The 18,090-nt window shown below is 42.6% G+C and overlaps 1 protein-coding gene across 2 annotated transcripts in view; it reads left to right on the plus strand.

The window, feature by feature from the left end:
* LOC145458639 (uncharacterized) overlaps positions 1 to 18,090 on the plus strand; it is a 144,490-nt gene that overhangs the window by 26,728 nt on the left and 99,672 nt on the right. Inside the window, exons 9-15 of one of the 2 annotated variants that reach the window (XM_080337074.1) lie at positions 205 to 349; positions 3,860 to 4,001; positions 4,328 to 4,475; positions 6,547 to 6,693; positions 8,571 to 8,762; positions 8,854 to 9,021; positions 9,168 to 9,331. In XM_080337074.1, the coding sequence (XP_080193200.1) occupies positions 205 to 349; positions 3,860 to 4,001; positions 4,328 to 4,475; positions 6,547 to 6,693; positions 8,571 to 8,762; positions 8,854 to 9,021; positions 9,168 to 9,283 (1,058 nt within the window). In that variant the 3' untranslated portion in view covers positions 9,284 to 9,331. Of the gene's footprint in view, positions 1 to 204; positions 350 to 3,859; positions 4,002 to 4,327; positions 4,476 to 6,546; positions 6,694 to 8,570; positions 8,763 to 8,853; positions 9,022 to 9,167; positions 9,459 to 18,090 lie in introns of those variants that run through there. The other variant, XM_080337073.1, reaches the window with a different exon arrangement.

Consider the following 18,090-nt stretch of genomic DNA (forward strand, 5'->3'; position numbering starts at 1 on the left):
TTCTCTTTTGTAACGATCTATACTGAAGTCGGGGTATAGATTCTGTGGTGTATCTGTCTAGCATAGTCAAAAAATAAAATGTTATGTTTGCTGAAACCAGGTCATCATATTTTTACAATATTTCTCTTGAATATCATAAAAACGCCGATACATCGTATTGGCTCATTCGTCTGTGAGTTTGATCAAACTTCCAAACGATTGCAGGCAAATCGATCATGCCCGTTCTTGCTGCCGTCGGCTCTCACGTGATGGTCACTGGGTTCGGTGAAAAAAGAGATCACAGCGAGGACTTTCGGTATTTTCCGAGCGTTCTTCAACAGGGGCTGTTGAAGATTGTCGACGATCTGACGTGAGAATAGATTAGTTTCAGACCAGTGGTACACGCATAGGTGTAGAAGAGGGGATGTAACCGCACCTTTAATCATCCAACGAAATTGCGTATTTAGGGAAACATTTTTCAAATATTTTATATAGCTTCTATATTTCTCTGGGGATCACTAATGCCCCGGTATCACGCGTTCGCTGTGTACGGTGGATAAGTGGATACTAATTAGTATATTTGTGTAGTGACAATTCGAATTTAGTAGGAATGATAGAGTATATCTGTCGGGTGAATTGGATGAAATCGTCCGATCCCAAATATTTTTTGTCTCCTACACATCTATGCCTGTACCGCGATACGTCTGCGACTAGGGATGCATTCAAAACAAAAATCAATATAAAACAAACATGATTAAAACATGGCCCTTGTTCAAAACGTGTTTTATTGTTGTTGTTTTTTAGCCATGACGTCACGAATCTTTAATTGTGACGTCACCGTGGATTGAAATTGACAATTGAAAATAAAGGGTCAATATGGTTCCTTAGACCAGTGGTTCTCAACCTTTTTCACCTCGCGGACCAGCACCGTCGTGCAACTTTTCTTATTGCCCACTGCCACCGGACGCATAGGCTACTCTACTATGAATACAATGCGTGACGCAGGAAAACACCTTACAGCAACTATACCGGCAATCCGTGCCGAAAAAGCACTTCGTCAGCCCACCCCCCAAAAGCGTTGATCTTGTGCCCCACAGGTCGATAAAGCCACAGTTGGGCGGATGTTTTCACCTGTGCTTGTGAGCATATTCATTCTACTCACTATAAGCAAAGAGTTTAAGTAGATTATTCGAGCCAATAGCGAAAATTTTCCATCATTCATGACAGAATCGGTTTTCTCGCTGCCGTATTTTTGGCACGCCTTCTGGAGTCCCATGTTAGCCTAATCTTCATTGTTATGTGTTGGTAGCCTACGTCACGGCGCGGTAATGGCTGACGCCCAAATGCCTATTTCTATAAATCATGCGTAGTTCTCGGAGAAGGACACCTAATATGCAAGACATTTAGTGACACTAAATCGCGCAAAGAGCGAAAATAAATTGAAAAATGTTGGGAAAAGTTTCAATAAATACGCTATGATTTATGTTTATCATGGTTGTAATGACTCAAGTCGATTTGTGTATGGACTCGACTTGTACTCGAGTCATTGCGCATGACTCGGACCAAGTAATATGACTCGAGACTGGGTCTACCAATACAACTATTTCATTGCAATTTCGAATAATAGTAAAGTTATCACGCTGATATTATTTCGTCTACCAATACCGGTACTTGAAAATGCTATACCCGAAACTGTTAAAAGTGTGGAAAATGAGGATATTATGAAGGTGAATTGAAAATGACTCGACATGACTCGAGTCAAAACAAAAAAAGTGAGTTTGATTTGTGACTCGGAACGTTGTGACTTGGTTACAACCCATCATTGTTCATTTGCAAAATAATTTCGGGTTCTTTTCAATCTCGGCCGTTCTCCAATTGGGCGGTTTGGGGTGCCCCGGTTACGGTCCTGCACAAAATGAAGGAATCGAAGACGAATGCTCGCGCAAACTGCGCTGTTTAGCGATGAGTCAGCTCGTAGCTGTTCTGTACTTGTCGCTTGCATGTCGTCGAATGACACGTCTTGAACTTTAAGTCAAATCGAACATATTTCCAGCCCTAGCGTTACCTCATGAAGTTCTGAATCAGTTTAAAATTTGAAGTTTTATTTATTTGATCAATGGTAGGCCTTTTACATCGCCTCTTGAATTTAAGGTATAAAATTGTAATATAGGCTACCTGGCGGACCGGCAGGAATGTCGTCGCGGACCGGCACCGGTCCGCGGACCAGCGGTTGAGAACCACTGCCTTAGACGACCCGTCATAACCGTACCAAAAATAATTTAACCAGGACTATGTCGTTGTGTAGAATTTTTACGGTCGGAGGTCATCATCATCAGAACATTCATTCCGTATCTTATATCTACGTGCGATAACTGTTGAACCGATGACGATTTCGAGGATTATAACTATTCCATATGGTATACGTCGACTATATTTGGTATAAATCGTCCCTAGGCTCATGCTACATGTTTATTCGAAAGTATTTACATAATTATACAACTTTTGAAAAAAAAAATTACTTTTTTTAAAACACTGTTTAAAACACCAATTCTTTTAAATGCAACCTTATCTGCGACTATGTGGTTTTATTCCAACGCTATTCTGACGATGATAACACAATGGTTTTGACACAACAAGTGAAATCACCGGTGGCGAGATGGCGTAGTGGTATAATCCACAGCAACAACACTAATGGGTTGCGGGTTCGAGTCCGACCGAGGTCGACTGCAGAATTCCTACTACCTAGAAGTGGGCCGAGCTACAAGTCGGTAAAAACGGAATCAAAAAATAAAGAATTTAGGCCTGGTGGAACACAGGGTTGTAATGACTCGACTCGAGTCAGACTCGAGTCACGATTTTTTGGTGACTCGACTTGACTCGAGTCAATTTGTGTATTGACTCGACTTGTACTCGAGTCATTGCGCATGACTCAGGCCAAGTCATATGACTCGAGACTGGGTCTGCCAAGACAGGCATTTCATTGTAATTTCGAAGAATAGCAAAGTTATCACATTATAATTATTTTGTCTATCAGTACTAATACTTGAAAATGCTGCCAGAAACTGTTATAAGTGAGGAAAATTAGCATATTATAAATGCGAACCATTCGATATCACCAAACAGAGCAATAAAAAGTGGGTTTAACAAGACTCTGGAAACAGAATAGTCAACACAATGACTTGGACTCGGACTTGAGTCAAAACACTATGACTCGGACTCGACACTCTACTCCGTGACTTGGACTTGGACTTGACTCGGTACTGAAGTGAAAATGACTCGACTTGATTCGAGTTAAAACTATAAAACTGTAATTGACTTGTGACTCGGAACCTTGTGACTTGGTTACAAACCTGGTGGAACATGACCAATGTAGTCGAAACACCATGAATATCAGCAAGCAAGCAAGAAGTGTAATCACCCGCTGTGACGTAATGATATCTACCGCCGAGACGTCAGTGGAGTGCTTTACATTGTGATTTCAATCTCGAAACTATCTATTAATCACCGAATTCATTAGCTGCTTGATTACGATTTTGTACATGTGGCTGTTTTGCTTGCATCCTATCAGGCCTGGTTGTAGTCACGAATGAGGCTAGGAATTGCAAAATTGTCAACCTGTCAGTTCGTGCTTGTTTGTTACAAAAGTACTCTTATCTCCTATCCGTCAACCAATCGCATTTAGAGAGTATTTGGGAAGTACTGGGTGGGCTCAGGCTAGTGGAATTTTATAGAGGAAGCTTCGGCCTATTTATTTGAGGTGCTACGTTTCCGATGGCACATGGGCGCAATCCTTGAATGTTGCGTACTGCGTAGTCATTGGCAACCTACTTTGAGCCACGCAATTGCAATATCTATAACTCACTAAATGAACTGTTTCAAGGTGCGCCGATAGCGCCAAAGATATCCAACGTCATGCACCCAAGGCAAGATTCACCAGCCGGATGTTCTGTGCAACGAGCGCCGTAGAAACCGCGAATGTAGACTCATGCCAAGGAGACAGCGGGGGCCCTATCGTAAAAAGGGTGAGTGGTAGCGAATAGCCATTACCACTATCGGTCTTAGTAGGGTTACAGTGACGAAGTGTAGTAACTTAGATTATTTGTGATGTTGGCAAGACCGAATGTGGTAACTCCGCAGGCCTTCGCTATATGCATGGGAAGATCCTAGCATTTTCCACATACTTTTCCACATATGATATAGTCAACTGTGAGTTAGCCTACTTCATACAGGCGTCTGTGCATATTCCACGTGCAAACATTGTAGATTGCAAATGGCAGTGAATATACTATATGGTCAGTGGTCAATCGAGATTTCGAAATTCAACAACCCTTCCATGCGGTGATTTCAGATCAAATTAAATGCACACACAAAGTTTTGGATGCAAATCGGCGTTGTGAGCTGGGGCTGGGGATGTGGAGGCGAGCATCCTGGCTTCTACACATCCGTCTCTTCGATCATGAGTTGGGTTTGGCAAATTCTAGATGACACTAGAATTGGTAAGTGGAGAATTAATTTATTGTGTATTGATCTGTTACGATAAATTGTTGGCCGAGCGTACGAGTGAACATACCATCCAAATCAAAGCGACAGTTTAGCTGGCTTCCAGATGGTATCATGAGAAACCAGATTTCAAAACTCTGAAATTGTAAATGATTTTACACTTGAACAAGGATTGACCCGAAATCTGTAGTATGATGCAAACTTGTCCAAAGTCACAACAATGGAACAACGACATGAACAGGACTTGAGATAGGCTACTTATAGTGCCATTATCTATACCAGTGGTTCTTAACCTTGCCTCCAGCGCCCCCCTAGGGGCGCTGGCGAATTTGAAGGGGGCGCAAACGCTCAGGGGGCGAAATGGGGGACGCTGGGCTGAGGGGGGCGGTATAGGGAGCGCTGGAGAAAATGGCTTCGCAGTAGATGATGTGGTGGTAGGACATATCCTTAATGAGTATTCAGAGCAAATTAACACCGAAAACTTCGTTATATATAGCCTACAAAAGACATATAGGTTTAATTGTCCATGGGCGCCTAAATGACTGGCACCGAATGTCCCTTTCCTGGCAATCTGAACCCCAGAAGAGGAATTCCATCTGGCGGGGAAAAATGATAGGCCAGTGAAGAAATACCAATTTGAAATCGTGTGCGTCTTTTAGTTTAGTACGATTGGGCGACAGGGATATCCAAATCTAGATATTCCTGTTGGGCGATATCCCTGTTGGGCGATTCTATATTTTTTGATGTAGCTGACAGGAGGTCACGAAATAACATCATGCAACGAAGTCATACCAACCGGTTCGCCCGCCCGAATATGTTTGATTATCAGTTACGGGCCCTACAGTTTCCAAGACACCTCAAAATGTTCGCTCTGCGTTTTGATGAGTCTGCGCACACTCAACAACTCACTGCGCAGACCCTTGGACAACAGTGCGTAGCGACTAGAAAAAGGTCATAACTTCGGATTTGTTGTGCGCAACGTAGATTTTCTGTGCGCAGAGACCGTGTCAGCACTGCGCACGTGCGCAGCTTAGAGGGAACATTGCACCTCGCTCAGCTCTACCGGTAAATATGGTAACGTGAGCAGAGAGGACAAGGAATTGATAGCAATATATATGTAATTCCCGATCGTACTGACCGATTTTATCATGAATTATCGAAAGTTTTCGCGCTTCGCACTGGCTCGCTAAACATTACAGCTGATTTCGTGGCAAAAGCGAACAACGTGATGGGGGGCGGTCGGTTTATCACTCTATGGGAGCCCAAGACCCAAGTTTTTTCGGTGGGCCTGACGAAGTGCCGTTTCGTTCCTGCCAACCATCCGATGGGGGCCCAAGACCAACGTTTTTTTGAAGGGGGGCTGACGAAGTGCTGTTACGTCCCTGGTAACGAATTAATTGTACCTACGGGCACGCCTGAATATCTTTAAGTATTAATTACGTGCCCTTTATTTTCCCATACAACATCAGCGCTACTGGTAAATCTGATTTCGTGGGCTGAGAGGATAAAAAGTTTGTAGTGGCTTATATATGTAACTACCACCTATTCATTCATGCATTATAGAAAATTTTGGTACCTAGGGCGACCAGGCCACACAGACTTTGCTGACCATCAAAATCACGCTACGGGGTTCTTGGGGGCGAAGCCCTCAGAAGTGTGGTTTATCACGCTATGGGTGCGCAAGGCAATCGTTTTTATGGGGTTGACGAAATGCTGTTACGGCCCTCTCTCTTACTCATTGTCTTTATTACATTCCTTACAATATGAGGTTGGGGGGGGGCGCTGAAGCACGATAATTTTTGAAAGGGGGCGCTGGAAGAAAAAAGGTTAAGAACCACTGATCTATACTATAAACCCCGGTGTAGGCCGTCTTTTTGCAGAGAAGTGGGAACGAGGTTCTCATTCATTGTGAGATCGATTAATTAGCTAATTGTACTCACTTGATATTCGTTGTTGGTGTGAGATCTTTTTCGATTCTGCCCCCTCGATGTGCCCTGAAGACTTGTCGCACGTGGACCGGTCTAAGGCACAGGTTTAATGACTGCCGTTCTATGTAATCTCACATAGGGACATGGAAAAATTGGGAATCATGGACAAAGTGTTCTGAAAGTTGCGGGGGAGGATCGCGGCAGAGGAGAAGGCAATGCGCCACAAAAAATTGCAAGGGCACCAATAGCGAATCGGGTGATTGCAATACGGCTCAATGTCCACCTGGTAAGCCTTGAATGCAAACTACCGAATTGTGTGGCATATTTAGGCCATTTGACTTGTGCGTCCATGCCCGAGGATGAACACTGAACAGTAGGCTTAGCATATTTTGGAAATCTAAAAAGAGGACACTTTTTCAGAAATTTGAGACTTGCAAAACCAGAGAAGAATTCTCAAAATCCGGTGAATTTTTCCCACTTTGTGATCGGTTGACTAAAAAAAAGTCATCTTTTCGCTCAGAGCTAAAATCACCGTTTTTCACTCCGAATTACCCGCCGGAGCGTCACTTCTGTGCTAATTTACGGCATGTCACTCGCAATTTGCTCTAAATCTGGCCTAAATTTTCAAAAAAGAGGACAAAATCTCAAAAAAGAGGACAAAAAGGCGTCCTCCGAGGACACTTTCAAAAAAGTCAAAAAAGAGGACAAATCCTCTTAAAAGAGGACGTATGGTAACCCTACTGAACAGTCGATAGCCACCGAACATTAGCCACGTTTCCTGCAAAGTAGTCGTATCACAGAATACTCTGTGGTCCTTAAGAGCTTCCCCGCCTCTAGGTGCTTCTAAAACACCAGAGACCTGTTAATTAAGCGGGGATGAATAAACCCTTTGTTGCTTGTTGATGATTACGTCCAATAATTATTACCGTTGTTGCTTATTCGACTCACCCAACGTTGAGGTCGCGAATGTGCCTCTGTCAGTAAAATATATTTTGAGCAGCACTGTTATCTCACCTGGACATAAGGTCGCAGTGGAATCAAAGTGACTTATGTCCATTTTACACATTTTGAGAAAATTGACTTTACGTAAAGTTTTCCTCTTCTTTCAGCCACATATTGGCCCAGATTACCTTTGAATTAATGAGACAGACATAACCATGGTCAAGATGTGGCAGAAAAAAATTGAAAATTCTTCAAAAACTTGATGTTTTTCAAGTTTTAAAAATGGACCTTCAAATTTTGAAAACTGGACATAAGTCACTTTGATTCCACTGCGACGAAAAGGCTAGAGGAGCCACGATTGTGACTTACCAGTTCATACTTGGAATCTAAATGTATTGCGTCTGCGTGATATCTTGTGCGTAGGGGACCGTGATTCACAGGTCTGGAACCCGTGCTATATCCTATAGAGCTCGACCGATTATCGGTTCGCGGTGTTACGGAGTCGTAACTGTACTCTGCGACTGCTAGACTGGGATTATTGACAGATTTCATATAGCCTAGAAATAGAAGTGATCGAAGTAGTCATCGTTGGTACTCGAGTAGAACTAGAAGTAACGTCATACATTTGTACTCAAGTAGAAGGGGCGACTTCCAAGTAACTAGAGAGGTCGATATTCTAGGCTTCGTTAAGAAGAAGTATTCTAAAATCATTGCTATTTGAGTATATGAATGTGAAAGTAAGCAAAATCTATCTGAGTGCTCTCATAAACGCTCTGTAAGATTTCACATTTTTAATATCGGGATTATCGGGAAACTTGCGAGATATCGGTGTTATCGGTATCAGCTCAAAAATCCGATTTCGGTCGTGCTCTACAATATACTATACAACTTTACAAGGATTGATTTGTGTCCCAAAGTTGTCTATGAAAGGCAATTTGTCGCTATACCTTAGGATTGGCAAGGAGTATCAATAGTCGTACCAGGACTGTCATTGTAGGTTGCGAAAGTAAACTCGTTTTCATTTGATTGAAAATGCGAGGTGCGGCAAGTTGTTTTTATTAGAATATATAAGAACATTTATCGGCCTTGTTATGAAATCTTAGCCCTGCAGATCATTTGGCGACATCGATATATTGATGACGATTCGCTCGTGATGTGTTGTATTTGTAGCATGGTGGCAAGTTACGAACGGAATAAGGCTATAAACACAATTTCATACAGATGTTCAGTGCCCACCTGTCAATCCACCCAAGTACGGTATGATGACCAAAAATCCGCCTACTCCTTTCTTTGAACCAAGATCGATGGTAAAGTTCTCCTGCAGCAAAGGCTTCTTTCTGCAGTCGGGACCGGATTTAATAACGTGTGGACAGGACGGCCAATGGAACAGCGCGGAAAAACCTGTCTGTGCAAGTGAGTGAGATTTACCGCAATGTCAACGGAACTGCGTGTATGTACTTTTCGATATATGCATTGCGCTTACACTATCTCACAACTATTCCAGATGAATTTAGTCAATGGACTTCGTGGAGTAGCTGCTCTGCTACTTGCGGCGGGGCGAGAACTAAAACCAGAAAATGTTTACGCGAAACTGACCTAATAACCAGAATTCTTGGTTGTGACGGTCTGGTAATAATATACAGTAAATGTGGGAACAGCGAATGCCCCGCAGGTAAGAGGAGAGAGTCCGCCGGTTGTGCAACAATCGATACAGTTTTGAAATCGAAACCAAATGGGTAAATCTATCTGAAACACTGGTGTGTAGTTACACTATAGTTACACAAACCCGAGCACTTGAATTTCAAGTATTTTTTTTAGAATCAGGATGTACAGCTGGGAATTTATGTCTTCAAGGGGATATCAATGTTGACAGAGAAACCCTAGTTTCACAAGCCTCACAGTTGCTGAATCAGCTGTTTGGAAAGCGGCGATAGCGATGATCAAAAACTTAAGTGCTGAAGCTGGCCGAACGCTATGTAACGGTTAATACATCCTGTACATAGATCAAGCGTGAAGTCATTTGCTGCAATGACATTTCTATTATCGGCCTTTTATTACCGCTGTACGAGTGCACGTGTGTATGAATGCAACATGTAAAGAGCGCATGGAGTCATATGTTTGGCGGTGATTTCTATAGGGATAGGCGATTTGGCTGATGTTTACTATTTATGGTGGACTGGAGTCAGTCAGCGCATGCCGAGAGTAACAAAAAATTTCAATTAAAGTGGCACTGCGCTCTATATATGATGTGGTCTTAAGTTGAAGATAAAATTGGGAATACTTTAATGGCCGCAGCCATTTTCTTAAAAATCCACCGTAATGGAACCGTAGTTCAATGTATTTTTCGTCTCAGCTATACTGCCAGTTCAGTATATTTGTAGGCCGCTATCCGTAGACCACGTACTCGGTGGCGTAGCAGCCACTTGGCGGTTCTGGCTCTGCGCCAGGGGCGACAGGCTCCAGGGGTGCGGCAAAATGAGGCTGTACAGTGTGTGTGTGTGTGTGTGAGAGAGAGAGAGAGATATGGTATTCTTTTTCGTCTCCACCATCGAGATGCTTTGACAACTGATATGCGATACGGACTTTAGAGTGAGGTCATCCAGTCTGCACCCCCGTTTTTTTCTCCTCCGTGATTGCTGAGCGCCTAGTGGGATAACCGCGGATACCAGTTCCCGAGTCTCTGGTCTGATCCGGCCGGGGATCGAACCCAGGACCTACCGGACGCATCACCATTACACTATCTCGCTCGGCACAGTGTACAGTGTACACAGTTGGCTAAAATATGCGTAATTGGTAGTCCTATAGCTGGCGTCCCGTGAGCTAAAATTTAATCAAACAGATCTCAATCGAAAGCTAGTGTCTCGCTGATTCCGAAAACACGAATTAATATGTTAACATGGCAATGGAACCACTCCGAAATAGCCGTAAAGGTCTATTGTTCGGAGAGTTCGCAGAGAAAGGAGAATGTCTGCCGAACAATCAGAAGATGCTGGCCTCAGTGTTATTGAAGAAGGTAGACGATGCATGTTTCAAGCTTTGGACAGATTTAAACTTGAAGCTGAAACTAGGTTTAACGGCATACATCACTTGAATGATATGTTTGGATTTTTTGATTCCCACGCGCTGATGCAAAGCGAAAGTCACAATTTGTTCACCAGCGCTTTTAGAAGCACTTATATGACGACGAGGTGGACTTTTTGGAGTTGGCTGCGAAAATTGTCATGCCTTAGACCTTCGAATTTGGGATCACATAGATCAGAAGATTGCTAGCTTTTCGTACGAACCAATATGAGGCCTCTGGGACGTACACAAATTAAGATATGATCATATGAAGTTGTTCAACTTGAGATTTAAGGGTGAAGAGGCTGGTGCGGAGCAGTGAAACCACGTTTGATGTTTCACAGTGGTTAGTAATGCAAAGCTACTTGATTCGACTCCATATTTATGCTCGTGCCTGAAACTTTATCCGACCATTGGTGTTTCAATTGCGAGCTGTGTGAGGAGCTCCTCAAAGCTCAAACTGATTAAGTCTTATTTAAGTTCTACGATGAATGATGATCGGTTATCAGCTCTATCCATTCTGTCTATAAAAAGAGACTACGTTCATAAACTTGAATTTGGGGATATTATCGCTGATTTTGCTTTGAGGCGGCTATCGATTTTCTATTTGCACAATACATTCGTTCGCTATTTCTTGTCTTTATTATTTTTGGCCTTATTAACGTTGAGACGGCGAGGCTGAGACGCGGCATACGCCAGACTCGCTGTATATATATATATCCTCATAGGCTATTGCAGCAGGGCTCTTCAGCCGAGTGTATCATACACCCCAGGGTGTATATACCATGATTTTTAAAGAGTGTACCGCACTGGTGGGGTGTACCAGATACGAATTGGAGATCTGTTTGATTAAATTTTAGCTCACGGGACGCCAGCTATAGGACTACCAATTACGCATATTTTAGCCAACTGTGTACACTGTACACTGTGCCGAGCGAGATAGTGTAATGGTGATGCGTCCGGTAGGTCCTGGGTTCGATCCCCGGCCGGATCAGACCAGAGACTCGGGAACTGGTATCCGCGGTTATCCCACTAGGCGCTCAGCAATCACGGAGGAGAAAAAAACGGGGGTGCAGACTGGATGACCTCACTCTAAAGTCCGTATCGCATATCAGTTGTCAAAGCATCTCGATGGTGGAGACGAAAAAGAATACCATATCTCTCTCTCTCTCTCTCACACACACACACACACACTGTACAGCCTCATTTTGCCGCACCCCTGGAGCCTGTCGCCCCTGGCGCAGAGCCAGAACCGCCAAGTGGCTGCTACGCCACCGAGTACGTGTATATATATATATATCCTCATAGGCTATTGCAGCAGGGCTCTTCAGCCGAGTGTATCATACACCCCAGGGTGTATATACCATGATTTTTAAAGAGTGTACCGGATTGGTGGGGTGTACCAGATACGAATTGGAATGAACCGATGGCTATCTATCATAATAGCTACGGCAGTATATGCTTTAGAACAGGTTAACCGACAGGATGTGCAGATCGTACAATGTTCATATCAATTGTATGCAGCTTCTATATTACATTTCTTTTGTGGCGCCATAAGCAAATGTTTCTCCTCATCGTTTAACCTTTGGTATTCGATTTATTAGTTATTGGTTACATTTGGAGTAGACCAGGGAGGAGTTGGCATGTGTTAAGCTTGCAATATAGGGGAGATGTGGTACCGATGGATCACTGGGACCGAAAATACTTGAAAAATTCTCCGTGATAATTCCATGATTACACTCCGTGAATTTGTCTACAATTACATGCTGACAGAATCTTTCCTCACATGCAAAAAAATTCGACCTGCGTGAGGTATGGGGTCTGTGACGAATGATTTACGTTTTAGGGGGTGTAAAGTAAATTTGGATCGACATTTGCATTTTTCAATATCACCTTTCAGACTAACAAACCCGCCATAATTTTTGATGTGAAGTATAGGGCTTGTATCAGGGTATATAATGGCACATCTTTTTTGAATCAACACCATCCCCAAGTGGACTTTTTTCAAGACAATTACAATATTAATGGGGCGGGGGACCTATGGTACCATAGCCAAATCAAGCAAAATAGATGGACCAACTAATCACTTAACAACAGAAACTCGTCTACATATATATAGGCTGTAAATCATAGTTATACGTAGTGTTTTATCGCTATTTCGAGGTATTTGAAAGTCAAAATGTCGATTTGCGGGTAATATGTATGTGGCATTTATTTTGTATGTTTAGGCGTAAATCAGAACATGATTTTATGCCAGCATTTGAGTTGATATAATCTATTTTATTCTTGAAGGTCGCGACGAAACATTCTTCATTGGCTCTCTGTAGCTTAGTTTATAGTACACAACAAAACAAGTTAATAAATTTGAGCATGAATGAATAGGTGGTAGTTACATATATAAGCCGCTATAAACTTTTTATCCTCTCAGCCCACGAAATCAGATTTACCAGTAGCGCTGAGTAAGATGTTGTATGGGAAAATAAAGGGCACGTAATTAATAATTTAAGATATTCGGGCGTGCCCGTAGGTACAATTAATTCGTTACCAGGGACGTAACAGCACTTCGTCAGCCCCCCTTCAAAAAAACGTTGGTCTTGGGCCCCCATCGGATGATAAATCAAACTTCCGGGGGGCTTCGCCCCCAGACACACCTTCGGCTGTCTGCTATTTGCTGAAACTAGTCATCTACATTGGGTGTCCATTTACTTAGGCAGCTATTCTCGCCTAGACGCGCGAAGCGCGAAAAATTTCACTAATTAATGATTGAATTGGTCGATATGATCGGGAATTGCATGTATATTGAGATCAATTTTTATCCTCTCTCTGCTCGCGTAAACAGATTTACCGGTAAAGTTGAGTGATGTGTGATTGAAAAGGTAGGACCTCTCAATAATAATTATACATCTTCGGGCGTATACCCGTTGGCAGGAACGAAACGGCACTTCGTCAGGCCCCCGAAAAAACTTGGGTCTTGGGATCCCAAAGGGTGATAAACCGACCGCCCCCAATCACGTCGTTCGCTTTTGCCAGGAATTAGCTGTACTGTTTAGCGAGCCAGTGCGAAGCGCGAAAACTTTTGATAATTCATAATAAAATCGGTCAGTAAGATCGGGAATTGCTTATATATTGCTATCAATATCTTGTCCTCTCTGCTCACGTTACCAGATTTACCGGTGGAGCTGAGTGAGGTGCAATGTTCCCTCTAAGCTGCGCACGTGCGCAGTCTATATGTCTTTTGTAGGCTATATATAACGAAGTTTTCGGTGTTAATTTACTCTGAATACTCATTAGGGATATGTCCTACCACCACATCGTCTACTGCAAGGCCATTTTTCTCCAGCGCCCTCCATACCGCCCCCTGAGCCCAGCGCCCCCCATATCGCCCCCTGAGCGTTTCCGCCCCCTCCAAAATCGGCAGCGCCCCTTGGGGGGCGCTGGAGGCAAGGTTAAGAACCACTGATCTAGAGCATTGCTCGTCAACCCTTTTCGTCTAGGACAGGTACACTCTTTTAACTTTTATTCGAAACTCGTACAGCCCTGACCACATAACACGCTGATTTCGTAGTAAGTCTAATCCAGGGGTATTCAACCTTTTCGCTATTCACGGCCGTTTTCGATTAGATATATAGCATTCAACCGCCATGGCATCTCGACGTCATATACTCACGATAAATTAGCTACTGGAAACTTGGCACCGCGGATAGCCCTTGCGTACAAAAGTTTTGAAACTGTGCCGGAGGATTACTATATCTATGCACCAAAATCGGGAGTTCAAATGCTAGGGAATGTTATCTGGATTTATTTTCTACCTTGAAATTAATTTCGTCGATACTATTGGTTGTTTCATATGATCCTGTCAAATATTTATCCATATTTTTCCCACGTGAAGATTTTGGGCACAGAATTAATGATGATGCATCCTCCGGTTTTTATTAATCACTTTGCTGCATGTTGTTATTTCTGACGTCATATCAGGATTGTAGACATAGTGAAAATATATATTGGAATCGTCCGAACGTAGCAGAAAAACCTTCATTCGTGAAACGCAAACGATTCTGACTTGTATTTCTTTCTGGGGTGCATCATTTTCCTCTGCGGTTCGCTTATGAACGATGTGGCGCAGATTACACTATTATATTAAATACGAAAAATCACTCTGAATCACACCAAGCGTGAATAAGATTTTCAAGTTTAATTAAAAATCTCTCAAAGATTTAGGAACCAATTGGATAATTCAAATTGCGTATCGACAGCCGTCAACACACGCTAATTTAATTATGCGTTGAAGGCATCATAATTATCGTTTAACGGTTGAATGCGACCGTACCCCTGCAGGTTTCCACCTCTTGCCTGTTGAAGTATGGATGAACAAGGCTGCAACGTATTGGAAATGTTAAATACTAATCAGGGCTCCGGGTTAGCGGACCACCACAACCACCACCACCTAACACAGTGTTTCTCAAACTCGATACATTTATCAATTAATGATGAACCAAAGACGAGGATAAGCATTTGCTTATGACATCACAAAAGGAATATCATTTACATGCTGTGTACAGCTGATTTGAACATTGTATTATATTGCACAATCCGCCAACGAGGCATAAAATAAACTTGCCTATTTATTGTGATGGCTATAGTCATTGGTAGGGCTGGGCAAAATCGAGTACCTGAGTGCTGATTCGATTCTGAATCACGTAATATGCATCGAGTCGAGTCGAGTATTCGAGTATCACTCATTATAACGTTATACCAGAATGGAAGATGTCAACGTTCAAACATGTACCTTTCATGTCACCCGAAAGAATATAACGCCTGTTATTCATCACTTTAAAGATAGTTTGGTATTTTTTTGACCATACCGATATCATTGCACTTTGTGGCAATCATTTCAGTACTCGAAAAAATCGTCTTCTACTATACTCGACTCGGATCATTAAAATTATTACTCGATTCAGATCCGAGTACTCGAATCGTTATGCCCAGGCCTAGTCTTTGGTCCATTTCAGTGCGGGTCTGGTACACCCCAGTACACCCCGTCTGAGTGGTACGCCCTTTTATAATTTTGGTACACCCCAGGGTGTACGACACACTCTGGTTGAAGGGCCCTGATCGAGAGTCGTGAATTTGAACTGGCGGCACGTGCGCGATGGCCTAATATACCGTACTAACCGGGTATGTGTGAATCCACCTTTAGTCCGTGAGCGAATGGTGACGGACCTGCTGGTAGCGGTAGTACGCTATACCTAACCGAGGGGTTCCTAAACGCTTTTCTAATACGTATCAATTACGAATTGTCTGCATGTATGGCGCACCCCTTAGAAGCAATGTTATATAAAATGTGAGCAATTGAAAGACAAATCACCACCGACTATCTATTTGCACTTTCAATCATCATTTCACTGCGACAGTTGAGCTTGATGCTACTTCGTGGGGGAGTCTGTTATTGGAAGTGAAAAACCTAGTTCACAAATCACAACTGTAAGTGGAATGGAAGAGAAAAAGGCTCCGCACACATTTTTCGACACTGCTTGATGCGACTTTACAATAACATTAGGGATGGTGCGGTTCGCGTGAAAGCGAATCTTTTTGAAAGGTTCTGTGTGACGGCAAACGTGAACCTATGACGTCACGTGACGTCATATCGCCAATTCCTACCCTACATTTCAGTGAAGTGATGTACAGTAGTACCTACATGATACCTAACGACGACTCAGGCCACATTATTATGCCACAATGCTGAAGTACATGCCGACTTTTTAAACGTCACCAAATGTATCAACTGAAGCAATCAATTTATAACAATACCATAAAATCAATATCTTCCGTCGCTTTGCCAGCAATTTCATTTGACGAGGACTTGCAAGGGAATATGAGCTCCCGCCTTTCGGCGTCTGACTATTGCTACATTGATTTTAAGCAGAGTGTAAAACGAGTTTCTATACTTGCTACCGCTGTTACCTCATAAACAAGTTATACAGTAGGGATGGTGTGAACCTCTGAGAGGTTCAGGTTCGTGTGGACGTGAACCTGTTTGAAAGGTTCTGTGCGAACGCGAACCTCATGACGTCACGTGACGTCATATTGCTAATTCCAACCCTATATTTCAATGAAGTGATAGCCTATATTTATGTACAGTACACGCACAGTAGTACACGATGCCTACCGACAACTCGGGCCACAATGCCACAATGCCGAAGTACATATTGACGTTTTAAACGTCGTGAAATGTATCAACTGGGGCAATCAAATGATATAATAATCCCATCAAATCAATATCTTCCATCGCTTTTCCAACAGTTTCGACGAGGACTTGCACGGGAATATAAGCTTACGCATTAACGGTGTAGGCCAGACCGGACAATGTATTCGGCGTCTGAGTATTGTTATGTTGATATTGAGCAGAGTGTATAACGGGTTTCTATACTTGGTACCGATATTACCCCATTAACGAGTTATACAGCAGTAGCCAACACCCGGGGCCTACGATACTTAGTGTCGTAGGCCCCGCAACACCCCAATCGCACAGATGTGGTTTTATGATACAGATACAGTAAAAATATGACCTCAAGATTGACCACGTACGCCTGCTAGATTTTTTTACATCAGACAACGATATCAATTTCATTGATTGATTGAATACCACTCATTTGCTGACTACCTAAATGTGGTGTATTTCGATCTTGGCGTTATGTGATTGCGGGTCAAGCTCACGACTGAAACGAGTCACTAAATATTCACAAATGGACGCTGCATGTTTCAAGCAGACTTTTGTAACAAAGCAAGTAAAATTTTTGAGATTGCTAAGATGCATGCTCGTTTAGTGTTGATTTTTTTTTACGCTGCTAGCGCCATGCAATAAATTCCAACCAAAGATGTTATAATGAAGTGAAAATTGTAGTATATGAATAAGTTTCAGAGTGCAGAACCTACCAAGGTTTGTTTGTGAACGTGAACCTCTAAATTTCTGAGGTTCACACACAGAACGCGAACGTGAACCTCACGTTCACACCCTCCCTACAGTATAATAGCCAACACCCAAATCGCATGGATTTGGTTTTTATGACACAATAAACATATCAAATTAAGATGGATCTCGTACGCTTGCTAGATTTTTTACCTTAGACAACGATGTATTCTTTGTATCAATTTCATTGATTGGTTGAATAAGCATGAATCGCTGACTACCTACATGTAGTGTATTTCGTTCATGATGGTGCGTGATAGTGGGTCAAGCTCCCAGCATAGAGTCTAATATTCTTAAACGCAAAGCTGATTATTTCGAGCAAACTTTTATAACATAGCATGTAAAATTATTGCGATTGACAAAGTGCATGCTCGTTTAGAGTTGGATTTTTTATGCTGCTAACGCCATGCATAGAGTGGGTCCGAAGTTGAAATGCAAAAAATTTCAATCAAAGGTGTTATGACGTGAAAAATTATAATACACGAAAAAAGTTCACAGTATAGAACCTATCAAGGTTCGTTAGTGAACGTGAACCTCTAAATTTCTGGGGTTCACACACACAGAAAGTGAACGTGCCAGAAAATGACTTTGCCTCGAAAATTATAGTGGTGTAACTGGCATTTATTAGCGCAGAGGTGCACGAGATTTAGGATCTTGATTTGTGATGATTGTGCTATAGGCCTAGGCTACTGACGGATAACTGCCTCCATCAAA

Source organism: Botryllus schlosseri, chromosome 16 (assembly GCF_051294905.1).
Source record: "Botryllus schlosseri isolate E-star chromosome 16, Bs_hap1, whole genome shotgun sequence".
Taxonomy (NCBI): domain Eukaryota; kingdom Metazoa; phylum Chordata; class Ascidiacea; order Stolidobranchia; family Styelidae; genus Botryllus; species Botryllus schlosseri.